The 27,764-nt window shown below is 36.2% G+C and overlaps 1 protein-coding gene across 3 annotated transcripts in view; it reads right to left on the bottom strand.

Annotated features, from left to right (window-relative positions):
- TMEM117 (transmembrane protein 117) overlaps window positions 1–27,764 on the bottom strand; it is a 199,759-nt gene that overhangs the window by 66,208 nt on the left and 105,787 nt on the right. For all 3 annotated transcript variants that reach the window (XM_090137909.1, XM_031589562.2, XM_090137914.1), the window contains one exon: window positions 6,597–6,694. In XM_090137909.1, coding sequence (XP_089994035.1) covers window positions 6,597–6,694 — 98 coding nt within the window. The remainder of the gene's footprint in view (window positions 1–6,596; window positions 6,695–27,764) is intronic.

Raw genomic sequence — 27,764 nt, 5'->3', positions numbered from 1 at the left:
GGGTTTACCAATACATCAAATGAAAGCTATCAAAAATATTTTAGTCACCTCTTGACAAATTGTGTTACTTCTTGATTGTCAGACTAAATGCAACAATTACTATTCACAGACAGTTTTATCTTCTCAAAATACATTTAACAATGCCTGCCCAGATTAGCAGTCAAATTATTCAATATAAATCTGTGAAAGTGAACACTTTGCACTGTAACTGAAAGTAAATAGCAAGGAACTTATTTGTTTTCTTGCTTATTTGGAGGCCAAATTGAATTTACTCACTTTGGTTATAGCATCAGAATGAAAGATTTACTGGGAGCACCAATACTGTAAATTACTTTTATGCTCTTTTGGCTTACAATATTTACAATATTTACTGGGAAATCTTCCTTCCCTTCTAAGTCATCCCAGGCTTCAATCCGACTGAATATCCTCTTGCAAGGCAAATTATTAATAAGTAAACTTTTAAAACTTCAAAATAAAGAGATAATAATGTATGTGTGTGAATGCATATTTCACTATACATAAACATAATTATTTTGTTGCTTTGTGCAATTGTATTTGTGTGACTGCAGCATAGGACCCTTTACGCGAACTTAATAAAAGGTTTGTTTTCCTTGGATTAGTATGTAATTTAGGCTGGTAAAGCTATAATATCTAATTAGCTCTTCTCAGTGCAGACTATAATGAAAAGAATGGATGTTTTAAGAAGCTGTCTTTTAAACAAATATACGAACTACATTCATATAATTTAAATGAACACAGTTGTCCAGTACACATTTATAACCCTGACTGTGAAGGCACAGAATACAGAAGTTTAACTTATCAAACCAAACATTTAATTAGGTACATAACAGAAAATCACTCATTTCTGGGTGGGAGATATGGCTCTCTATCCTATAGGAAAGCTTCCTTGAGTCTCAGGGTTTAAAATATTGCCCAATTAAAAATCCTACAGAAAACTGTGTTTAACACAATCTCCTATCAAAATAACAAAATGACTTTGTGGCCTGTAGCAACTGAGTAATTAATTTGAATGAAAGCTTTTAAAACTGTATTACAAACTTGCTGAATCAAAGTTCCATAATTATTAATACATTTCTGAGAACGTGTAATCTTGCTTTTCATAAAAAAAGCTAGAGAGCTTAAGGAAACACATACTATGAGAATATTATTCAGTTTCCAAAGTCAAACATGGAAAACTCAGAGAATCACAATTTTATAATTTTCCATATCACTGTATTTCTTCTCCAAGTTGGCATGTTCTTTCCTATTACTTTGGGCAAGTATACTATGTCAAAGACACTACTGCACCAATGAATACTGATCATTATATATATGTACAACAAACGTACAGCTGGGGACACCACAGAAATGGATTCCAGCATGCTACTTACATATTCAGACAGTGAGTTGGTGTATATTATTCTGTCACTCTGTCTGTGATCAATATGCAGCCGCACAATCCACTGTTATTTCTACACTCCACCATTTTGGTAATCTACCTCTGCATATCATTTTTCTCTTCTATGGTTACACAGATCTTAGCAGCTCTTATTCTCTCTTCCAGTAATCTAATTTCTTTTTGTTCATGTTCTGTTTTTCCCTACAGTTAAATGTTCATATGCACAATTCTTTACATCTTGCTCACTATAATCTCCTTGTCCTCTGATAAGAAAATTTGAGGGCAATTAATATTGGAACAGTTTGTCAAGAGAGAGTATTTGAGTCTTTCCTCTATTAACTGTAAAGTATGCACTGCCCAGAGATGTCCTGGTGATGTTATCATAACTGCTATGGTTGAGGCCTCACAGGGTTTGGTGGGCTGCCACAGAAGACACTGTAGAGAGCAGATCCTGCAATAGCTGAGTTCCTGGACATCAGAAGGGACATAAGAAAGATTCCTGTCACCTTTTCTATAATTTCCAACTTTTGCTCAATAAACCAGTTAAACAGCATTGAGTGTCCGTGCCTTTCTTGCTGAAATCTTAAATGAATCAGAGCTTGTTTTGTGCAGAAGAGAGATCCTGTAACTAACTCAGTTTTAAGTAATTATTCTTAGATTGTCTTGACACTATTTTATTCCTTTTGCAGTTCACTTAATGATATATTCAGTTATCTTTCTCCTGTCTTAACAAATGGTTTCCTTATAAATAGAGACTGTTAGTCTCTCTTATTCAGCATTCCAAAGAAATTGAAAACTATTCAGAAAATAACCAGTCTGTTTATATTGTACATCTGTCTCTGCTTCATCAAATGTCCACACACTAAAAAAAAAGCTAATGATCTAAGCTGTTTATTTAACTTCCCAGAAACCACTGTTATTTTCTCACAGTTAGTCTTGTCCAAGATCTTTGTTTGCCTGAATTTAACAACACTTTTTTTCTTGCGGCTTTTTAAAAATGATAATCCTTGTATATATAATATATATATATAATATATGTAATATATATTATATATCTCTCCTAAATAAGAAAAATTATCAACACATCCAAAATTATAAATCAAGCTATTTCAGTTCACACTTGTAACTTTGCAGAACACTGAAGACAGTAATCTCTCTACCACAGCTTGATCAGACAGTCAGATGCTGCAGATATTTAGTATTCTACTCCTCTCTTCCTTCTGCAGTCTACAGACCTACCTGTACCATCCTAGTTTTACCACCACTGCTGAGACTTCACTGCATTCTGAAGGCCACGTACAATGTAACACAGACCATAATAACATTATACAAAGGTGCCTCTACATGGTGAAATTAGCCATCAGCGGAGCCGTATATAACCAAAATGGAGATTTTTTTAATTAAAAACAAAAAGCTATTTTAAAAAAAAGGATGAAGTACTTCAATAAACAACTTATTGATGGACAAGTACAAATACCAAATAGATATTTTTTACTTAGTTCAATTGTTTGTGGAAGAATTATGTTTTGAAGACATTCAAAAGGCAGCCAGACTCCTCATGAACAGCTAAGCAGTGGTTGCTGACAATGCTCCCAAGGAATGATTTGAAGCAGTAGAGAATGAACTAAATTAAAATCTTTACTAATTAGTTGCCTTGGAAAGCTGAGAATATTTCCAAATAACAGAATCACAGAATTGTAGGGGCTGGAAAGGACTTCTGTAGACCACAGAGTCCAATCCACCTATGAAAGCAAGTTGCCTACAGTACATAATACAGAAAAGTGTCCCAGAAGATTCTGAACATCTCCAGAGAAGGAGATGATACAGCCTCTTTGAGCAGCCTGTTCTAGTGCTCCATCACTCCCACAGTAGTTTTTCTTCATGTTCAGATGGAACTTCAAGTTTTCACCCACTGCCCCTTCTTCTGTTACTGGGCACCACTGAAAAGAGCCTGGCCTCATCCTCTTGACTCTGGCCCTTTTGATATTTATAAGCATTGTTAAGATCCTTCATCAGTCTTCTTTTCTCCAGGTTGAACAGTCCCAGGTCCTTCTCATACAGGAGATGCTCCAGGTCCCAATCATCTTTGTAGCCTTCTGCCGGACACTCTCTGGAAGTTTCCTGTGTTTCTTGAACTAGAGAGCCCAGAACTGGATACAGAACTCCAGGTGCGACCTTACCAGGGCAGAGCAGAGGGGAAGGATCACCTCCCTCAACCTGCTGGCCACACTCTTTGTAACATGCCCCGGGATACCATTGGCCTTCACGGCCACAAGGGCACAGTGCTAGCTCATGGCCAATCTGCTGTCCACCAGGACACCAAGGTCCTTCTCTGCAGAGTTCCTTTCCAGCAGGTCAGCCCCTAACTTGGACTGATGCATGTTAAGAGTGACGGATGAGGAACACAAAGTCATTACAACTGTTAAAAACAAGTGGATGATGTCTCTATCCCCATGACAGTCCATCTGTTTTTGGTATGTGTAGAAACACTTTCTAATTTTATGGAGAAAAACCTGGAAGTAAAAATGAAGCTACCAAAAGAACAAGTCCAGTGGGTATCCACTATTTTCATTTCATCAACCACTTTAAACTGGACATCACATATCTATTATTTGCAATAATTAATGTACAGTGTACTGAATTACACTAGCTTTGCAAAACAGGTGTGCCAGTAAGAAACATCCTGAATAAACAAATTTTGGTATACCAGTATCTGTGTAGCGCATACTATCAATGTTGGTTCACTTGGAACATTTCAGAAAGGAGGCTGCTCACATCACCCTACTTAAACAATAACAAATGAAATAGGAATGCGTCTCTTATTGTGCATGACTTTGTCAATACTTTAATTCATTCTTCATTTTTCTGACTTATAAGGAAAAAGAAGTCTATTTTTTACTGATGTCTAATATGCACAATCTAAATGTTTCCACGTAGACTGCTGCACAGGGTGATTCTACTTCAATGCTTAAAGTTAAAAATAAAAGCATTTATACCACACTTTAGGCTTCTAAAACCCCATTAAGCATACTCTTTAGTATGAGAATCACTCACAAAAAGAAATATCTTTTCTTATTATTTTATCTCAATTTTAAACTGTTCATAGTTTTTGTTACTGTGAATATTATTTGAAAAAAATACATGTTCATAGCATTTCAGACTGCAAGAAGTCATAACATCTTTCAGAACAACATAAATGTGCTTTCAATAATATTTTATTATTCTCTGTATCTGGCATATAAATTTGAAAAGAAAGCTCTTTACCATGTTACCTTCTTCCATCCTTCTATTCTGTGTAATTAAGGAATTAAGGTTTGTTTGGTTTTTTTTTAATTGACTCTTCATTAATGTCCTTTACAGCTGTTTAGACAAGGCCATTCTTTAGTCAAAAGTGAAAAGAATTTGATGTTCTACACTGACCTTTTTACTGACTTAAGCAAATTACACCAATCATTGCTGGCCCACTTGTTACATATCTGAGCCATTTAAAATTCATCTGCTTTACCTTTTTGTCCACCTCAGTACAGTGCAAAACTTTCCTCTGCATGTCTCATATTGACAGGGAGCTGTTTGAGCTTTCCTGCACAACTCCACCTTTTCAATCACAGTATCTTTCCACCTAGCTTTCTAAGATCCTTCTTACACGCCATGCATTTACCAGTTCAAGTTATTTGCCTCATCTTCAGATTCTGCCATGTCACTAAAGTATACATCGCCACATGATGTACACAAATCGCTAATACTATTTCTAACATTAAAGAATGGCTCTTCCCGTTCTTATGAGAGCAGCAGAAAGGCATTACTTTATTTACGCCTTTTGCTACACATCTCTTAGCTGATTCCTTAATTATTTCAGCAGACTCCACAGGGCTTACTATTTTTCTTAATTGCCTTCAGTGAAGAACCTTGTCAGAAGCCTTTTAAAAGTCCAGACAAATTAGATCAAGCATTTTTTCCTAATCCATTATTTTGATGACACAGTCAAAGACTTCTACCAGGTCAGAGAAGGTTTTCTTTCAGCAGAGCTGCACTGGTTTCTTTTAGCAGAATTTAATCATCAGTTTTTCTCATAATTCTATTATTATTGATGTATCCGTTCCATTTAGCTAATACTGAATTAAGATTTACTTAGCAGTAGGATAATTCTTGTTTGTTCAAATAAGCATCACAAACAAAACAAAAACCAGTCTTTAGTCTTTGTTTTTTTTCATTACGCATTTAAGAGAGAATGAAATTTGCATCAGCTCCCCGTAAGACTTGGTTGCAGACACTCAGCCATCTGAATCTCCTGTTTTCTTCAGCCTCCAAATTTCTCAATGTGTTTCCTTTAATTGCCCCAATTCAAAACAGTATCTCACCTTTACTACTTTAAAATTATAGATAGTTCTTTGAATTTTCTGTAGCAGAATTCGGTTAAATAATTTTTTCAACTTCTTTGTAAAAATTCCTTTGAAGCTTTTCCTTTTACTCTTAAGAAAAAAAAACAAAACAGCAGGTCTGCTGATGTTTTCATCAGATTTTCTTCTGCTAATGTAGCTGAAAAAAGCCCTTCAATTTATTTAATCTTTAACCATGAGGACCTCTTGTTTGCCCCTTAGACTATATATTTTCCATCTTCCATTTTTTTTCCTGGCATGATTTATGTTCTATTTCAGCAGAGCCACTTGATCTGAATTTACTTGGAAGACACTACACTTATAGTCAAACATTTGCTTTCTCCTTACAAGTTTTGTACTCATTATTAAATACTCATCTTTAAAATCTGTGGCTGATTTGCTATTTGCAATCCCATTCAAGAGCAAATTCAAAGATTTACTCGTAATAATTCAAAGGTCACAAAAGGACATTTACATATGTACTTACCTTAATTAAAAGAATTGACAATTGGACACCTAAGTATTATCACATGCAGCAAAACATTTGCATCTCCATTATAAACAGTTCCAAGTACATAATAAAAGAAATAGCATAAATCAGTTTTAACATTATATTTTTACATCAGTTTAGGAAGTGTTTGCTTATATACAGCTTTTGTAATGATCAATTTTTTGTTAGATCTAGTGTTAAGTTTTTCATTTCTATTTTCTTGCCTTCAATTGCCATTACATTACTTCATGACACAGAGAATGAGAAGACACATTTTTGAGTGTTCTATAAAAGCTTCATTTAGTATAATTTGATGTTATTATTTTCCTACCAGAATAAAATGATCCTAACGTTCCCTTTCTTCCAGAAAGCTCTGGCTGATTTTCCCCAATCTGGGTAGGGTTTGTCCTGAAGCATCATGTCAGTGACCTACACAGAAAAAACATACAGGAAAACTGCTGTCACGAAAGAGACACTCAGAAGGACTCAAAGAACACTTCTTTTCATCTACAACAAATCTGTTTCAATTCTGATGACTTTGGTAATTAGGCAATAGAAAAACAGTATCTCCAGTATCACTTTCAGTCAACATGAGATATGCTGTCCTAAACATTCAGCCCCTAGAAGTGTGAGCAGTTCCTTGAGAAACAAGGAAGCCCGTGGGATATCCAAAGATAAGGAGAAAAGAACTAACCTAGGAGTTGCAGCAACCTACAGGATGTAAGTTACTTTTGCCTATGGCCATACATAAGCTCACATACGTACAGCTTTCCAGTCCAGCCTGGGCCAGGGACCCACTTCCCCAAGAGCAACACTGGCAGTGTTTTCACTCTTGAAGCCAGAGTTGTAACCAGGGAGTACAAGCCTGCAAATTAAGCGCTATATGCCATTTATAATCTTCTCCTGCTTCCTGCTTTCAGAAAGAAAAGAACACTTGGGAACAGAGACACGAAAAACCCTTAAAACTTGCATGGAATTTAAGATTATGAAATATTTATTCTCGTTTTCATAATTCCTCTCTGAAAAGACCATCTGTTTCTCTGTCCAGAGACTCATATGTATGCACTACTTCAGCAGAGTACACAGAAGAATTAAAAATGATTTTCCGCTAACTGTGGGAGGTTAATAGCCCCTCCGGCCCTTCCACTTTTGGGAAGCTTTGTTTTCACATCTATTTACTTCAAGATAACTGTGCTATAAAGAACTGAAAGTTACATACAATAAACTCATCAACTTTTGCATCAACTGTGCAAAAGTTCGAGAAGAATGGAAATCCACCTATCCATAAAGAGTTAGAATTAAACAGAAAAAGGAAATAGGGGGAGCAAATGTTAGTGAAGACAAATAGAACAAATTCTTGCTGTCAGTCATTGGTACCAGTACAGCAGAAAATTACTAATTGTTTTTTTTTTTTTATTAAAATGAAAATAACAATTATATTTCAGAAGGAAATAAGTTCATCTGGAAATCAAGACTTTTTATTATTATTTTCCTTTGAATTTGTTTTAGTATAATGTTTTTAGCATCCAATTTACTATGTAGTGAGTTAGCTACTGTTTTCACAGACGTTAACAACATTAAAGGAACACACAGGCCATGATTAAACCTTACCCACGTAGGAACCAAATTCTAAATTTTGGCTCCTAGTCCATTTACAGTTAAAAGCACTTAGCATAATAGCCTGGAGGTCTGGATTCAAAGGATAACATGTTAAATAAGTCGAAATACACATTCTAGGATATTCTAGTTCCATTAAAATCAGCCTGAAAAAAGAACGCATTATGCTCTGAAATACCACCTTTATTAATTGTTTTCTCTAAGTAATTTTTTTTCTCAGGTCCACATCATATAATGCTTCTTATAACGCTTCCATAAGTTAACTAAAAATTCTGATAAATATTTAATGTTGAACAAGAACTCTGTAAAGGTTTAATTCACTACACTAGTACCACTTAATCACTTAGGAAGGATCTACATAGTAATAAATACCTGCAAAGTTATTTTGAGAGGTTTTATTCAATTTCAAAAGTAGTTGCTTCAGAGGATTTCTGGGAAATACTTATTATATTTGCTAGAAGAATGCAATCTGCTCCTCTACGACCAATTATTTGTGGCACATTTCATGAGAATGACATTCAAGAAGGAGACATTTTCTGAGAAAAATGGCAAGATGAGGCAGGAAATGTTCTTTCTGATATCAGACAGTTGGTCTCTTATCTCCCAGCTTTGGCATTTATTTAAAGTCGTATCACCAGATCAATGTCAGGTCAGTTGCAGCTAAATTGGTTGAAGCAGAGACAGTCATTAAAGGGATGAATTCCATAAAGAGAAATCCAATTACCTTCTGCATTAGAGAAATCAAATTCATTTTCTGGTTTGTTCAAGGACAGTCTCTGTGGAAAACAGCTTATGGGAGAAAAGTACTCAGCATCAACACAATGCAAACAGCTCTTTGGACAAAAAAAAAAAAAACCCTCCCAAAAAATGGTGCTAGAATTATTTTGGAAGAAGAAACAAAATAATAAACTTTAATTTAATTTTCACAACTTAATAATCCAGAGTCACAGAATCGCAGGTGTTGGAAGGGACCTCTGGAGATCCTCCAGTCCAAACCCTTGCTAAAGCAGGCTCCCTTCAGTAGGTTGCACAGGAAAGTGCACTGGTTGGTTTTGAATATCTCCAGAGAAGGAGAATACACAACTTCTCTGCGCAGCCTGTGCCAGTGCTCCGTCACTCTCACAGTAAAGAAGCTCTTCCCTATGTTCAATTGGAACTTCCTACATTTCAGTTTTCACTCACGGCTCCTTAATGTATCCCTGGGCACCACTGAAAAGAGCCTAGCCCTAACTGCTAGGAATTTGTAAACATTTATAAGAATTCCTTATCAGTCTTCTCCATGCAGAACAGTCCCAGGTCTCTCTGCCTTCCTTCACAAGGGAAATGGATGCTCCAGACCCCTAATCATCTTTGTAGCTCTCTGCTGGACACTGTCTACACGTTCCCTGTCTTTCTTGAATTGAGAAGCCCAGAACTGGACACATGACTCCAAATGTGGCCTCACTGGGGCAGAGTAGAGGGAGAACAGCCTCTCTTGATCTGCTGGTGGTATTCAATTTAATATACCCCAGGATACCACTGGCCTTCCTGGACACAAGAGCACATGGCTATTTCATGGTCAATCTGTTGTCCACCAGGACCCCAAAGTCCTTCTCTGCAGAGAAATTTTCCATAAGAGTAAGAGAATCGTGTGGTTTGGTGATTTTAGATTTTGTTTTCTTTCTGTATTTCCAAATGCAATTACTGGCCCATAAACTTTTCTTTCTGTCTTGCTGTATAGTATTTGAAAACACTGCTGATACCCGGGAATAGAAAACAACTGATCACCTCAGTAATTCTATGTACCCATGCACCTCACATAATCAAGATAAATCAGGGAAAGCAACTTACAAAGTAATCATGTAATGCATTTTTCTTTCTTGAAGAGCTAAGAGATGTAATATTATACTGTAAACAACTAACTACACTGACTCGATTCAGAAAGAAATGGACTCTATTATAATGACAGTATATTCTTTCACTTTATTTAGTGTCTCGTGAGAGAAATGGCTAAACTGTATGGAAATGCACAAAGCTTCATAATACACATTCGCTGACTTTTAAGATATAAATGCCACAGAAAAATATTTTCCTTAAAAGAATAAGTATGCCTTGCACTGCTTTGTCATCTTAAATTCCATTTTACCGAATAAAAACACGAATTTATTAATTATTCATAATGTTCATTTCACATTAACTGTGGAAATAACGTAGAATGTTATCTTTAAGCTATGAGCAAAATGTTATGATTCACAGCTTTCGTTACAGAAAATTAAATGGTTCCTTTTAATATGATATATTACAGTTATTAGAAAAATGATATCATATCATATAAAAGAAAGAAAATGAGATTCAAAGTCATGTTCAGAGCATGTAGGTTACACAGGCAACAAAAGCAGAAAGCAAAATTCTGAAAACTTCAGAAAAGCAAACGTCCAGAAAAACAAACACAAACAAACAAACAAAAAGCAGTAAGAGATCCAAGGTACCTGAGCCACACTCTGTGGAACATCAAGATACTGTAAGGATTATATATCTAGTCCTTCCAAGTCGTTGCTCTTAGCGCATACTGCTCAGGACGCGCACAAACCTTACATCTCTCTTCCATAGACAATCCTTTCCAGCAGAGACAATGCCTGCAGTGGGAGTTTGGGGGAAGCCCAAGCATCTTTTCAATTAATAAGCTAGCTGCAAGTGCCTGTTTCTTTTTTTTTTTTTTAAAAAGACCTAATACTTTGGCCATGCCTTCAAAACACCTTCCAAATCCTTCATTAGTAGGATGTGTAGTATGCTGTGATCCTCAGAGCACTAATAATTCCTGGAAAACTAACATGCATAGGCTGCCTGCCGAAGTGTTTTCATCTGCCAAACTGTATTTTAGAAACAAGTATAAAAGTACATCAAATTGTTCCATAGTAGCACTTCTCCATATAAGCAACTGAACAAACTGTATCTTGAAAGATGAAAAGATGCTGGACAAGCTCTTGAGGATGTGATGCGTTCTATGCCACAACATTCAGTAAGTAATACTGACAGTCAGTGGAGGATTTTCATTGCTTTATTGACAGTTTGATAAATTGTCAAAATAGGAGAGCAACCCTCCAGAAATTAACCAAACTTAACAGAATATAGAGCCAAGATCCACAAGGAAAGCCTGGAAATATAAAACTCTGGTGAATTCTGAAATCTTTTTTTTTTTTTTTTTTTTTTTAATTATTTTCTTTTTCCAGTAATGAGCAATGCAAGGAATAACAGCCAATAGAACCGCAACATCCTGTAACAATAAACATGTTGTTCATGAACAACTACTCAGCCTGGAGGGCAAAATTTCATGGTGCTATTGCCAGGAAATGGAGTAGCTTCAGTAAGTCTTCATTTGGCAAAATTAATCACAAGCAAGTAAAAAGGTTGCATGGAAAAAGTCTGTGTTCTAAGCAATCCTTCAGGACAGCAGCTTTTACCTTTGGCATATTACATATCTTTCTCTTAATTACACATTTCTACCACCATCAAGTATGAGACTCAAGTTTTCTAAGTGTTAATTTATTTCTATTTCTAGAAGCTTCAAATTTTCAAAATCTCTTGTTTAAATCATGTTCATCTTTAAAAGTAACACCAAATTAATTTAATTTGCAACTCAGCCTTGAAGTAGATCAGGAGTAGCACTTTCCCACTCATCCCAAACTGTTTAAACAAGAAACGTATTGCTCTCAGTCTTTTAGCAGAGAAACAACTGATAGGGCAAGAATGACAAAGCACTGATGGCAGAAAGGCATGGGGTGTGGGCACATTGCTTGGTTTCGTGGAGCAGAACACTTCTCACTGAAATAATCCATTGGTACTTTTGGTAACAACTCAGCAATGCTTATGAGTCTCTGAAAAGAAAGTGTTGTTTTTTATTTGTTTTCTGGCTGGTGTGGCTAAGCCAGGTTAAAGTAAGAACATTTAGTGAAGTCTAAGTGTGAAGTCAATGAGAACTAATGTGTGTACCATGGAGTGCAGCCGTTCCATTTCCTCTGCTTTGCAGCTCTGTGCTTTTATGTAAAAGTTATATATAGTTGGCCCAGTATCTACACATCAATTCTTTATTATATCACAGTTTTCACTACATCATGGCAACCATACACAAAATCAGGGATACATTTAGTATTCAGTCATTAAAAGCTTTACTCCACCATTTTGGGATTCATCCTCTTTGAGACACTTAAAAGTTGCAGAGTTGTTCACTTGATGTGCAAAGTAACCTATATGAAAGATGCTTTTATGCTTCTATTAGCTGGACTTTAGGGAGAAAACCGTCTGCTGTGGATCATGGCTCAACACTTTCATGACTTACACAACCAAATGTCTTCTTTAATTATGAAATTCTTTTGGCATATGAGCAGAAGTGTCAAGAACTTTGATACATATCCCTCAGAAATAACTGTTAATTTATTTTAATCTACTCTGTTGCATTTTGGAACACACAAATGTGTAACTGTTTGAAAATGAATGCAACAAATATTTATAGTAAGTCTTACTGATCTATAAAAGAGAAGATATTTCTCAAGCTGAATATTTCTGGCTGCAAACACAGTCAGATTTTAAAATAGTTTTGTCTACTTTTACATTTTAAATGCTCTTAATGCAGAGACACTGCTACCCTGAAAACAATCAAGCTTATTTCTCCTTCATTTTATTTGGAAGAAATTCTTTTTATATTTGCACTTGCAAAACAATAGCAATCACAGACACAAAATATGGCCCCTTCAATCTACTCTTTGTTTTCTCAGTTTAGTCAAAGCTAGTACATTGTTCTTGCCTTAATAAACACAGTGTTTTAATAATAGGTAAATCCTGAAAAACAACATTAATTATCACAATTCACTAATCAATATGACTGATGCATAATACTGTGGTTCAATTCTCAAGCTTCCAGAACAGACCCCGGTATTATTTTCTGCATTTGATCATTTTCCACCACTGTTTCCAGCACTGCCATTATGAGCACACACACTGTCTTACATCTGCTTTTTGCTATTGGGAAAAAAAAAAAAATCTCTCTGCTACACCAACCCATTTCCTACCATGTTTCAAATCCCTTCTGTGCACACAAATCACTAAATTTATACAACAAAATACAAAATACTAGGTGCCATTTGGCAAGCACTTGTTGTTTATATAGCCATTGACACCATGATTCAGCAGATTCTTATTCTTATTTTAGCACTCCTTATTAGTGTTGCAAATGCAGAAGCAGAGGTTTGGTAATATTACAGGCAATATGTGAGACATAAAGCCACACCATAATTTTTATTATGGCACTCAGCTCAGTTCCATCTTTGGCTGACATGGCGGAAAGCTTTCTTTCTTTCCTTTGGGAGCTTGGTGGCTTTGTTCAAGGCAAGAGGTAGAAGTCATGCCAGGTCTGGCACACATCTAGAGTGATAAGAACATTTTTTTATATTCAGTGAAAAGAAAAAGGCATTTATGGAGTGCAATCATCGCAAGGAAGTTGGACTAGATGGCCTTTATAGAGCCCTTCCAGAAGAATTCTATGATTCTGTGATTTTACATTCACACATCCTATGTCTAAGAGTTTTGTACCTTCATTGGGCCGATCTGGGAAAACAAACCTAGAGAATCTAAGTTCTTTTGAAAGGTCCTGAGGAGGAATAAGCACGGCTGAAGGATTCTGGAGAATGGACAAGTCATATCACAAAAGAATGACACACAAAATGGTGATCCAAGAGAAGTTGTGGATGCCCCACCCCTGGAAGGACTCAAGGCCAGGTTGGATGGGGCTCTGGGAAGACTGATCTAGTGAAGGGTTGGAACTGGGTGGGCTTTAAGGTCCCTTTCAACCCAATTCTTTCTATAATTAATTCCATGATTCCCTGAATTCAGTGAGCAACCAACAAGCGAAATACTGACAAGAGGTTCAAAGTGTGCTCACTCTGAAAGGGCCTTTATATGGAAAATCCAAATAGTATTTTTAAAGTAAAGATGAGCCCCTGAATGTTTTGGAATACTGCAGAAATGCAAGCATCTATTTCAAAACTACAGCAATTTACAGGTTTTAGTCTCCCAGCTATATAGCCATATAGCTATATACAGGAGATTCTGTTTTAGCATATATGAAACTATACACCAAATGGTGATACACAGTAAGTAAGATGCGATTCATTCCTTGAGACTAAGTCTTCATACTGGAAAAATATTAAAGTGTGAATATGCCAGCAAGTCACAGACAAGAAGCTCAACAGACCCATCTTGTAAAGGACACAAAGGTTAGAAAGCTCACTATCAGCATCAATGGAACAATAAGAAAAATCTGGTTTAATTTAGCTTAGATACAACATAGATGCTGAGCTATTCTGGCTAGATTGCCAACCACTCTGGATACATCCACAAGGAGTACTTATGTCTCTAAAGATAGCTTTCCTGGACTGTGACAACAGGAGACTTACCAGAGTGCCTGCTGTACAGTGTGCTACAAGCCTAAGCATATATATAAAGAACATCACTTCCTGAGACATGGAGGAGCCCCTTGCAAAAACATATTCAAAAGAGAAATTTATTAACTGCTCATACTTATTTCTAGTATACCTTTTTTCAACATCTCCATCTAACAGTTTTCTCTGTGAAAAGGAAGAACAGCAAGATGAGATCTGAGAGGAACTGCTTTAACTCTAGAGATAGGATTTTACACTTTCTTCTGGACTGGTGTTGCAGAATGCTCTCTAGTCAGTTTGGGTGCAAGTAGATGCAGGTTGGACATTGCTAGAAATGATTGTTAGTAACACTGCTTCTTGCTTCCTCTTGTCTAGAAGAAATAGCGGTCCTTAACCAAAATGCTGTTATCTGAGCATAGGAAGAATTTTGTGGCTTTGTTGCTTCAGCTCAATAATGCATGAAAAAATGCCAGAACCTCTCAGCAGACAGGAAATTCAAAGGCAATGGAAAGAAATTTCTTCCACTGTTCAAGCTTATTTGAGCACACAACCTTTACCATACGGTTGTTACTCCACCATATCGTAAAGTAAGTCTGTGTCCAGGCCATACTTTCATCTGAAATTGAGTTTCTCTCACATAAACAAAGAATCAAGATTATTCTCAGTTTTTTTTCTTGACATCAAAGTCATAGCTATCCATCTGTAAACATTCATCCCATGAGGAAGCAGGATTGATATCATTTAGAAGAAAGCAAATAACACTAGATCATGCTTGTACAGTTACTTGCCATTTGTTTGACATGCTTATTTTTTATCCACTGTCTAAACACAAAGCCATGTGAAGTCAGCTAATGGTCACTCATTAAAATGTACTTTTCCCTTATTTATATTCATAAAACACACCGTAGAGCAAACCAACAGATTCTTTAAAAAAGAACAAAGGAGAAAAATCTCAAGGATATCAACTTTACATGAAAGGGAAAGTTGCTTTTTTGTAAGTTCAGTTGATACAAATTAAAATATGCTACTTTATCAACACGGTATAAAGCAGGCTTTTTTTTTAAAATCAGATTCCCTTTTGAAGAACATTTTTTGGTCAATTATTACTTCTTATATGGATAGTTCTCAAATCTGAACCATACTGTGTGCACAGCTGATATGGTACAATCTTTGCTCTACAGCTGGTCTTGTTTGTCATCTCAGCTTACTTGATTAAGCATTTTAAACAGCGTTTTGCATAAATTGTGCACCTTCTCTTGAAAATCGCCTGGCTGGCATTTAATTGAAAACCAGTTGACTTCTCAACATCTTATTTGGCTTTGTCCATTTCTCATTCCACAACTTTCAAAAGGTTTATAATCAGTATCTTAATTCATTCTTTCTGTACAAAACAATAATGAATTCTCTCTCTCCAATCCTTTCAAAATAATGAACTATCAATGTTGGTAAGCAGCTTCCAGTGATGCTGGTAAGCTTCTTTACATTTAGCTTAATGTGTTGAAGGATAATGGAACAGCTTTCTTTTGCTGTAGTCTTTGACCTTTAGCTTCTAACTGATACTAAAAGCTTGTTGTAAGTGTTGCATTTATCCCTTCTTTTCTGATTGTTTTACTAAGTTATTCCCTTCCTTCAGTCAGATTGGATGTTCGGTGGTATTTTTTCAGATTCCTCTTTCTCTGAGTTTTCAAGAAATTGAACGTAGATTATATTTACATGCCTGAATTAGCTGTACAATTTAAAATCACATTTAATTAATCCTGTCTATACTTACAGATGTTTCCCTTATAATATTAACATAACCTATTTGGGCTTTTCTGAACAAGCCATTTGGCTGGGCTCCAGCTCTTTGCTCTGCTCTCTTAGCACAAAGAGTGAAAAAAACACAATTTGGAAAAATCTAAGGCTGCCCAAATCACACTGTGATTATACAGTCTAGATTTTTTTCTTGATAAAAGAAACAAAAATCCCTACTATAGCGTAGTATAAACAGCATAATAGCATAAACAGAAGGACTTAAAAAAAAATAAAAAATCTATGCCTTCCAGTTGTAAAGAGAAGGTAGAAATTAAAATATCAGTTATCACACAACTGAAAGTTCTCCAGGGGAGTAAGACAATAATCTCATTTTACCTGGGAAAGAAGATGTTATATTTATGAAATATCTGTTATTGCAATACTAGTTAAGTAAATGTATGGTTACAGATCATTTATTTATTAAGTTTTATTACCTCTATATAAAATATATATCATGCCAAAGATGGGTTATGGCTTTAAACCAGTCCCTCTCACACTTTTATTTCATTGCCTCAGAATTCTCATTGGTAATCATAAGTTTTCGCTCAGAAAAATCCACTTTAAAATTACTAAGTCCAGGACTGAGCAGCATGATTATATGAGAACACTGTGACGCTGTGCCTGACAACTCTGTTCTACCTTCAGTTTGAATGACAGTGCATAGAAAGACTAAGTTGGTACCGATGTGCTCAGATTTTAATCTAGGTACATATTAACCTAAGAGGTAGGCTTCTGATCTAACTACTATCTAGGAGAGTTAACACGGCAAACTTCAAAACCAAATGACAAATATAAGCGGTGATGATCTGTCTTACTATAATGCATAAACATGGAATATGTATTCTCTGATTTATCTTCACATAAATAGGAACCTCAAGAAAACGTCAGTTTTTGTTGGCTGAAAAATCAGAACAGAGTTTTCCATGTTTGCTTACATAAACTCATAAACATAAATATATATATGCTCATAACATGGTAATATCCATACATTTTTTATTAAAAATGCAAATCTGTGAATATTGGTGAAAATGTTTTATAACAGATGAAGAATGAAGTGTGACTAAAGTTACAGTTTAGCTGAAGTTGGTATAACCTTAGGTTTAGTATGAAGTATTTATCATGAAAAATCATGGTACTTACAGGCATTTTTAGTCTGTAATCATAGAATGGCCTGGGTTGAAAAGGACCACAATGATCATCTAGTTCAACCCCCCTGCTATGTGCAGGGTTGCCAACCACCAGGCTGCCCAGAGCCACATCCAGCCTTGCCTTGAATGCCTCCAGGGTTGGGGCATCCACAACCTCCTTGGGCAACCTGTTCCAGTGCGTCACCACCCTTTGAGTGAAAAACTTCTTCCTAATATCTAACCTAAACCTCTCCATCTCAGTTCAAAACCATTCCGCCTTGTCCTATCACTATCCACCCCTCATAAACGACTGTTTATTGAACCGTAATAGGACTTCCTGACTCCCACTCACGGAAAACCAAGGTTTAGTAAAGACCTTTATCAGCTTTGAAAATACACTGATTTGTAATGGGAAAATGTAACATGAAAATAGTCACTCAGAACTGAGATGTTCTAAAAGTGACTTTGATGGAAGACAGGGAGAGAGAAGTGGAAATGATATGATGCTAAAAATGAGAGCATGAGGTTGAAATAAAGTCACTAAACAGGAATACTAATATATAGTGGTGAAAGAAGATCAATTTCAAAGCTTAAATGTACATGTTTATGCTTCCTTGACACTTATAGAGAGATTATCCTGATTACTTTAAGACATATTTGAATATTACCTAGGACATCTCAGATCCAAAATCAGCCCCCAAGTGTTGAGAAAATAATCCAAACATCTCTTCACGTAATACATGGCATTTTAACCCACAAGACAAGAATCAAGTCAAGACAGACTAAAGAGCTTCTGGAAGCAGAAAGTTCAAGTCTAAAATCCCAGTGTTAGAGAGTGCTATGGAGTCAGGCAGAAAACAGATGCTATCTGAAGTTCTTAATTATGAAAGTACATATAAAAAAAAATTTAGTCTTTAGATCTTACACTTTCTTGATTAATGAAAATACTTCAGAAATACAAAAATAAAGAGCTATCATGAACCTCTTCAATATTTGCTAGAGAAGCAATGGGATAACTGTTTAGTAATTCACTAGCCTTACTATCTCATTTCAGCTAGTCCAGAGGGACCCTGATAAACTCTAAAGGTGGGACCTTGTGAACCTAATGAGGTTTAACAAAGCAATGTGCAAGGTTTTGCACTTGGGTCGAGACAATCTCAGACATACACAAACAGGGAGAAAAACTCCTTGAGAATAGCCCTGCTGAGAAGGACTTAGGGGTTCTGGTTGATGAAAAAGTTAAGATGAGCCAGCAGCGTGCACTTGCAGCCCAGAAAGCCAATGGTTCCTGGGTTCCTTAAGAAGAGGGGTGATTGTCCCCTTCTATCTGCTCTCATGAGGCCCCAGGTGGAGTACTGCATGCAAGTCTTGGGCCCCCAACACAGGAAGGATGTGGAGCTTTTGGAGTTATATCTTCACCAAGCACAGACCCAGTCCAGTAACCATGAAACTGTGGGTTCCAACAATGTAGGATGCAAATCTGAAGAATAGTTGAATCCTGTGTTGTAAAGCTGTCCTTGGCTTTACAAAACTAATGTGTCTTTTGTCAATCATTTCCACTAAGGAGGACCTGAAAGACCTGCAACAAGCCTGCAAAAAAACTTGCACACAGAATTTGCTGGCAAGGGAGTGATCAGGCAATGAAAGGATTCATTGCAGAATCACATTTTTCAGTATCAGCTCTTAAACCACAGCACTACACTCTCACAGTCTATATTGGAAAATAATGTTTATTTAGTAATTTTTTTTTCCCTTTCTGAATGCATAACTAACAAAAATAAGCTGACAACAAAAAATGATACAGACCATACTTGAGCTATTACGTGCGATCTGGTGCATAGATTTGATGAAAATGATCAGTAAAATGATGAGTAAAATTTCCTAGGTGTTTCAGAATAACAACAAATGTAGCATAAAAAAGAACAAATGACTGTTTGATGACATGAAGATACTTGCATGCAGCCCTCCCGCATGCAGAAAAAGTGGCATGTAGGCTTTTGGAAAAATAAATCACTTGAGGGATTAGAATTTGTAAAATCACATTAAAAAGTAGTATATTTTTAACAGTGAATTTTTAACAGCACACTAAAAAGCAGAAGTCACAAATTCTCATGTTAATACAAGAAAATAAATTTATACTTCAACAAAATATACATTCACTTTTTTTTTGCATCGTATTGTATTTGTACAATTTTGTATTGTGTGTATATTATGCATAAAAAGATATTTCACATGCATATGCCCTTCTGCCCTGAAGATAGCACTCTTAAGATCAGACTGCCAGAGACCACCATCTCATAAAGCAAATTCAGGTTCAACAAAGTCTGTCGTACAAGCAGTAGTTTATAGACCACAAAGTGAAATGCAGAGTCAGCAGTGCCACTCACCAGCTCTTGCCCCAGTCTCTACAGCAGGGATGTCTGTTACACTGGACTATCTGCTATTCTCTTACTGAATGCCATTTGCTTCCCACTAGCATGCCTTTCTCATCCTGGTCTCATTGGGTATCTTTCCATTTCAATCATGAAATAATATTCTGTATAAATAAATGACTTCACGACTCATATATATATATATATATATATATATATATGTTCATTTTTTTTACAAGTCCAAGGATTAATTTTGTCCTCCATCTCTCCAGACAGACTTATTCTGGATTTATATTCTGGATATATATAAAGCAAGAAATATGCCAACTTTCTGGAAATCCGCATTGCCTCTATACCATCCCATGGCTCTACTCCAACCATTAATAACAAAATCATTTCAAAATGCTAGCAAACATAAAAATGTTTTTGGGAAAGTGCTTCTAGAGAGGCGAACAAGTCAGGGGCAGAAGACATTACGTTGCTATAGTGTTCCAAAAGAGAAGAATGAACTATTTCAAAGGGAAGAGTTAACATCTTTTTTCAGTGCATACCAAACAGAAACAAGTAAGGCATATTTACATGCATTTTTTTAGCTATAGCATAACAGTTATCATTACAGCACTTAAAATGATATTTATGAAGGGTGCTATTTATGAAGGGCATTTATATGCCAAAATCCTTCTATAACATCCTAAATACACAGTATGTGCACAACTGTACTACTTTACAGCCAAATGCACAACAAGCACAGAATCACAAAATTATAGAATCCTTAGATTTGGAAGGTACATGTATGATTTCTCTCACTAAATGCTCAAAAAGTACTCCTACTGCTCTGGGAAAATACTGAAATACTGTTAAAATACATTTTGCCTCCACTCATTGTTGGTGTTGTAACTGTCACTTAATTATTTTGTTGGTTTGAATGTGAGAAATCCTGAACTGGTACAAAAGAATATCCAAAACATCTTTTTTGATCCTCTCTCTTTATTCACATCTTAAGATTCTTTACATTTTTTTCTATACAAGAAGTTTCTGTCTTCTAAATTTTTGCAGTATTTTTTCTAGCGTGCATTGTGCAAATGTGTTCCACTTCAGAGAAAATCCATTAATGATAATTATTTCAGCAGTCTTATAGAAGTTTTATAGATACATCATTTGCATTTTTTTTTTTCTTTCTTCTTAGTAGCATGGCAGCATAAGTTCTGCTTGAAAATAAGTCCTGTGGCTTCTGACTACACTCCATTCTCGTTAATTGCACTACAAATTAGAAACCCACCAACAAATGTTATGGCACAATGATTAGGAATAGATTAAGTTTTCAATTGGAACATGACTAGCAGGAGATTTCTACAGCTTATATTGTTTTTTGACCTTTTCCATTTATGAATAAAATCAGGGAATTTAAAATCTGCAGTTAGCTTTGTCAGATAAAAAAAAAAAAAAAAGAAGCCTTTTGCAGTGTTTTAAGCCAGCTGACTTTGCACATAAGTAGTTAGAGAAGGGCTCAGTCAGACAATGTGCTGACTCTGGCAATCTCCAGTTGAAGGATGGTACAAAAAGACTGGAAGAGGCCACTTCAGAAAGTTCTGTGCAACCTAGGACATGTTCATTTCCATACTTTTGTTTGACCCCACCATCATCACAGCAATAAGTACATACTGCTTTGGATACATAAAAAAACCCAACAGGTAGACAGATAATACCAGTCACACAGAAATGTTAAGGAAAGTAAATGAACAAAACCCATTTAACCCCAGCTAAGTTCAAATACACTTGCTCATGCAGTTTTGTCTGCTATATTGGAGACATTTTGTCACAGTAAATGTCAAGCAATGGGCACATTTGGGGGTATGCTTCATTTTTTTTCTGGAGTTGCCTTTGTAGACAGATGATGCTTCTCTTTCATGTGAAAAACAATTGAATGTGACTTGCATTTTAAATAAGTTTCTAAGGAAACAGTACTTCTTGTCCCAGATCCACAATCTGAGACCCAGGGAGCTTCAAACCACGTTTGTATTCTCCTCCTCTTAAAGATTTTCGGTTTTGATTCAGCCCTTAATGTTCAGACTGTTCAAAAGCAAAACACTGGCTGCCCTTCACCTCAAGGCATCACAATCATACCAATTTGCCCTGAATCAACCAGGCAAAGGACATGACCTTTTACAACTGCAGCTATAGCTATATATCCTTACATATCTTTGCAATACCTCTTTCCTCTAGAAGAGGCAGTGAGACTCACACAAGTGGATTGAGAATGCATAGTTTTGGTTTGCCAAAGACAGTTCTTATATTCTGTTTGTTGGGACGTTCATGACAAGTTAATACAAATACAGCACATGATGGAAATACAGTTTGAAACCACCAAGGTACCTACTGGAGGATGAACTGGTCCCTCAAAAACCCAATGTGTAAAAAATAAATGATTTCCATAGAACTGCTCTTTGCAAAGTTAACTTTGTGATGTTCGACATGAAAATCCAAAACATCTTCTGCTCACTTTTGAAGTATTAAGAACAATTCAGATGCTGTCTTACCAAAATCTAGGTCACTATGAAAAAGGATGAAAAGGCTAAATTCTGCTCTTCATTATACAGCTGGTCACTTAAAGGCAATCACATTTATGTGAATGCATGGTAAGTAGGTTAGGTATAAAAACTCACCCAAAAAGAACAAAGTTCATCCTAAAGACTTCATTGTTTGTTTTGAATTCTTGTGCATCACAAGGTGGTCAAACTTACACATCTTTGTTTGTTACACTCTCACCAGAACTATTTGACTTAAATTGCAGATCTTACACTCTTGGTGTCTGTCACTCGTGCTTCGTGAAGACTATGCTACACATTTAGCTCAGTGAGCATCAGTGTGTGGGGTATGGCTGATTTAGAAACCAACATGCTATAAAATTGCTGCAACGTACACATGGAACATAGAGCACTTAAAAATATACCAATCTTTCATTCACTGAATGCTGAACAACATTAAGAAAATTATTCAATTCTAATTACGGTACATAGTTTGAGAAATTACATAAACAGTTTTGGAAATTATACCAATGGCAAAATGGTTTCTAAATATTAATTAAGTATTCTACTTAAAAATATTTCACACATTACTTCCTTGCCATCTGCATTGGTACAGATTCAGAAAAAGAAAAATGTAACAACATCTGGTTAAAATTATTTGAAGGTACTAATGCTTTGCTACTTAAATTTAAACTCAATAACAGTATTCACTCTTCTTAAAAACATATTCTTTACAGCTCAAAAGAATACCAAGATATTCTCTGTGTAGCCTTGTCATACGTCTACAAGAAGTGTCAAACTATATTTTTAGCTATGGAGTTTACTTAATCCCACAAGACTTTATCTTGCCTTTATGTTGACAAATGAACAAGGCTGAAATATAGGGGACTGGAGCTTCTGTCAAGATACAGTGTATTTCAAAAGGCATTGTTCTTGCACATCTGTTTCCTTTAAGCTATTGGCTTAAAAACAGTTTTATTACTCTTCTGGGATTGTTGTTGAACTCCTCGGTAGCTTTAGTTAATTGTCTCCAAGCTTTACATTTCTAGACAAGCCAAGAGAATGCAATACAAATATAAAATGATACCAAATGTGATGAGGGGACTTCTATAACTGTTATTCAACACACAGATGTGCTTGACTCAATTTTGTTACTTCCAATTTCCTGCCTTCCAAAAATATATTTGTGGTGTAGTACCAGAATAAGGGGAAAAATGTTGCTTGCATTACTTGTAACACCTTTTAGTTACTAACACAGGCAGTAATTAGTATTAAAATAATGTTTTGTTTCACATCCAGATTCCATATCTCTTTAATGTGCCTACATTCAACAATCCTAAAAGAGTCTATCAGCTGTTTGTTTCAGTTCTATTTCTTCCATACTAATAAACAATACATCTCAGCAGTTTCTAAATTGTATTAATAATTCCTAGCAGATTGAACATTTTATTCCAGGTTTTGTAAACCTTGTTTCCCAAACACATCCTCAGATTAAATTGGCCTGGGAGGAGCCCTCTGATGTCAGACTATTTTCAGGACATTTTTAATAAAAACAAAATACCGTGCACTTGTATAATTTTAGACCAACACAGACAGTTTCTGCTGGGTTTCTTTTTATTTTGTTTTATTTTATTTTATTTTTTTATTTGTGAGAAGGGTAACTACACAGACATGTAAATTCAGTAAATCTACACGAAGAGCAATTATGTTCATCTTATCAAAACAAGCTGAATCTCGGAGTCCTTCCTAAGTTTCCATTTATGTTAAAATGAAAAACTATCACTGTATATAGAGAAATGGGAAATAAAAAGAGCCAGTATGGTTCTGCAGCACCAGAGAACTATCTGAAGTTGTTTTATCTGTTTGAATATTTGGTCTGGACAACTTCATTACACCATCAGGATCACAGGCTTTCCTTCACCTTATAGAAAGAATTGATTATGGATCCCATCTGACAATCTGACCAGGCCTCATGGAACCAGGACAATCCTCTTTACTTTGCATCACATCTGTTTGCAGGTTGCCTACTCCAGTCCTCAGCAGGATATGTGACCACTAACAGACTGCTTTCTGACTTCTGAGCATATGCCTGACTTGTCAGAGCTACTTTGCTGCAGTAGCCAATGTGATTTCTTATATTATATCTGGAAGGGGGGCAGGAGAAGGAAGGAAGGTAGGCTCCTATTACTGTAATGTGTCTACTCTCAATCAAGCATTATTCTCCTGCAAGGCAAATTACTAAAGCAGAATTGCCCTGGTATACCCAAAACGATTTTAATTCTGGAGGTTGTGACAACTTTGTTTCCACTTATTAGAAAAGATGAAGCAACAACAATCAATGGATCAATGATAAAAGATTGTATTTTTAAGTTGGGACTGGTTAGTTTAGAAAGTCAGTATGTGAAACTGAGTATTCCTTAACTTTTCTACTGACAATAAAGATTATACTGTCCTAGAATACAGTATCTGTACAGTATAGAGGGATTCATGACCACCATACTGAATAATATAATGCAAACTGGTATAAGTACAAGGAAGATATGATGCAAAAAAAAAAAAAAAAAAGGATAATGTTTATCTGCAATACGCATGCATTCCAATTGCTTTGCTTCTGACAGGTTAACTGCAGAAGCAAAACAGATTTAATTGATTGAGACTAACACTGGGAGAAAATAAAGAGGTGCTAACCATCTATCTTTTTTGTTTCAGACCGTCCTGAATACATAGCATCCCTGGCATATAATGTGAGGAAACGTGCATGCTAGTCCTCCTCTTGGGCATGTTTAGCACCCTTCTCTTTCAAAAAAGAAAATGACACACTTCAGTGTGTCTTGAATGTTGTCTACTTATCAGTAACACTCACAGGAGAATGGATTTCTGTCACGTAGCTTCAAAAGCTTAATTGCTATGTCTGATTTGTCTTTCCCAAGGAAAGGCATTCAGTGTCTGCTGAACAGAAACTAGTAGCTCTCACTCTCTGCTGTTTAGAGAAGGACTTAACAGCTATGATACTTTGCACATATGTTCTTAATTAAGTGTATAAGGTAGCAAGGTGGTTTGCTGAATCAGCAGCGGGGAACAGATAACTTGCTTCCAATCTTCAAGCTCTTTTTAACCAACATTCTTTGCAAAACCTTATTTCTCCTGGTTTTTAACATGCATGATAAATGAAGGGCTTTTAGGCTGTTTATGTCAGTTAGGTGCACAAATAATGACTGATTGTTTATGGTCCTCAACATAAGCAACATCCTCAAAATGCTACAGTGATAGTAGTGGTGGTGATTTTGGGTTTTGTTCTTTTTTGCCAAAAAGAACCGAAGTAGACATCTGGTTTAATACATGAAGGCCAATTGAGGATGTGCCTAAAAAACAACCTATAACTAGTAGTCATCTTACCCTAAAAATAATGAGCAGCCCGAGAACTCCCCTAAGTTTTCTTTCAGAGCAATAGGCTGCACAACAGAATATCTCCTTGAACAGGGATGCCTCTCGAGGTTATTCCTGTCCAGAGATCTCTTAAACTTTGACATCAAGACGCTTTGCCAATACAGATGCTTGGTAAATGATTGTTTCAGGCATTGCTAGTTTTGCTAAGACTATATTCTAGAGTGATTGTGTACACCTCATCCCTTAGACATAAACTGTTGACCAAGTTCGGGACTAGGAGAGGATCCAGTTGCACCTGGGATACTTACCCTCATGGTTCAAGTTCAAAAAGCAAGGGGGTTCACTCTGGACCTCGTAACTCAAAGGGTGGGCCTCCTCAACCTTTAGACATAAACCGTTGATCAAGTCTGGGACTAGGAGTGTATTCAATCACACCTATATCCCTTACCTCCATGGTTCAAGAAGTTTAGAAAGCAAGGAGGTTCACTCTGAACCTCATGACTCAACGAGAGGATCTCCTATATGTGTTTATCCTACTGCCTATGCAGTAAATAAACAAGTGTATCTGGACATAGCAAATCTTTTTAAGTCACTGCCTTATTTACAATTAGGCTTTGTTCAATCATTATATTGTATTCATATTATATCAATAAATATGCTCTAGCTTCTCTCTTACATGTACAGTGTAGTATAGTTGATTCCATACTCAACAGATATGCACATTACTGTTCAAAACTCCAAGTAGTTCAATGGAAATACAATTTTGTTGTTATTTTGAAGGAAATTAAAAGCCACTGAAAACACTGTAGAAAGCGAGGAAAACAATCAGAATAGAAAAGGAAAATTGTTCCTTATTCACCCAACTATGACAGAACATTCTTATTCATTTGGTCAACAACAGCCACCCTATGAGCAAACTGTAGAGCACATAATCTCAATAAGGACTGTATCCTGGGGATGTATAGGATGAAGAATGTGGAAAAAATACTCCTAGATCCTGTCAAACCACTACTTCTTCCTATTCACTCTCATTGAAGACAATGCAGAAATGATGAAAATCTGCACCCTGCTAAACACAACATTTTTATGTATGAAGTAATGAAAATCATACTTCTCTTTGGCATCTACAGTCACAGATTTGGCAGCGATGATCAACACATGTATGACCTCCAGGCTTGATTACTGCATCTCATTATATACAAGAGTAAAAAACTCTCACTGCTACTGAAAACAGCTGCCAGTTTGCTTAGCAACACAGCCACTGTGAATACATCTTCCTGGCACTCTGCTCTTTATGCATATTTCCTCCGTATTTCAGGGTCCAGGTGAAGGTCATTACTGTGGTCTTCAAAACTCTCAGTGGGACTGGCCCGAGGTACTGGAGAGACTGCCGTCCCCTTTGCAGCAGTGACCTCCTCTGACAGTTATGCTCCCCTGGAATTAAGAAACTGTCAGCTGAGGGAATAGGCTCAGCAGGGTGGAAGACCTAACTTTACTTAAGTTAAATCTCCACGAGAGTGATATCACTCAGAAGAAAGGGAAATGACTACATCTGATGAGCTGCAAATCCCAGACCTTTAGCTTATCTCCCCAGTAACAGTCGCAATCAAACCATGGAAAAAACACAACATAAATGAGAACAACAACAAAAAAGATCTTAATCTATGTGTTTAATAAGCTTTTTTTCCATACTGCCATAGGAAAAAACCACACAAGAGAAAGAGATTCCAGTCTACCAGAAAGTATAAACATGTATGTAACCTGAAGAATTGGGTGTCTTCAAGCCTTGAAAGGATTGGGCACCAGCTACTACAGTGTATCATAAGTGCCAGATTTAAATACAAAATAGACATATACGGTCAGATGAGTAATAGCCTTCCATAATTTTTCCTACTGTACTACAGTACAGTACTGTACTGTACAGGTTTGGAAGACTGTTTATACCCTACCACTAGCAAAGATGCTTCAATCCCCTTCTGCCATGAAGTGCTTTTTCTGTTACATTGAGGAACAGCTCAACAGCAATATCAAATTCCAAGAAGACTGCTTAAAGCATTGCATTTAAACAGAAAAGTGCTTGAGATGGACAGAAATATTTCCTTGAGTATTATTTAAAAAGGATAAGGGGATTCAGTCATAGAAAAATCATACCTGCCTTAATAAGGTTGAAAGAAAAAGGGCAGAGACTGCCATAAACATTTCTCGAGATCAGATGGAACAGAAATGAACTTTTAACACTTTTCCCATGTCATCATGACATCACA

Source organism: Phasianus colchicus, chromosome 1 (assembly GCF_987193195.1).
Source record: "Phasianus colchicus chromosome 1, bPhaCol1.hap1.1, whole genome shotgun sequence".
NCBI lineage: Eukaryota > Metazoa > Chordata > Aves > Galliformes > Phasianidae > Phasianus > Phasianus colchicus.
This window is presented reverse-complemented; position numbering and strand designations above follow the sequence as displayed.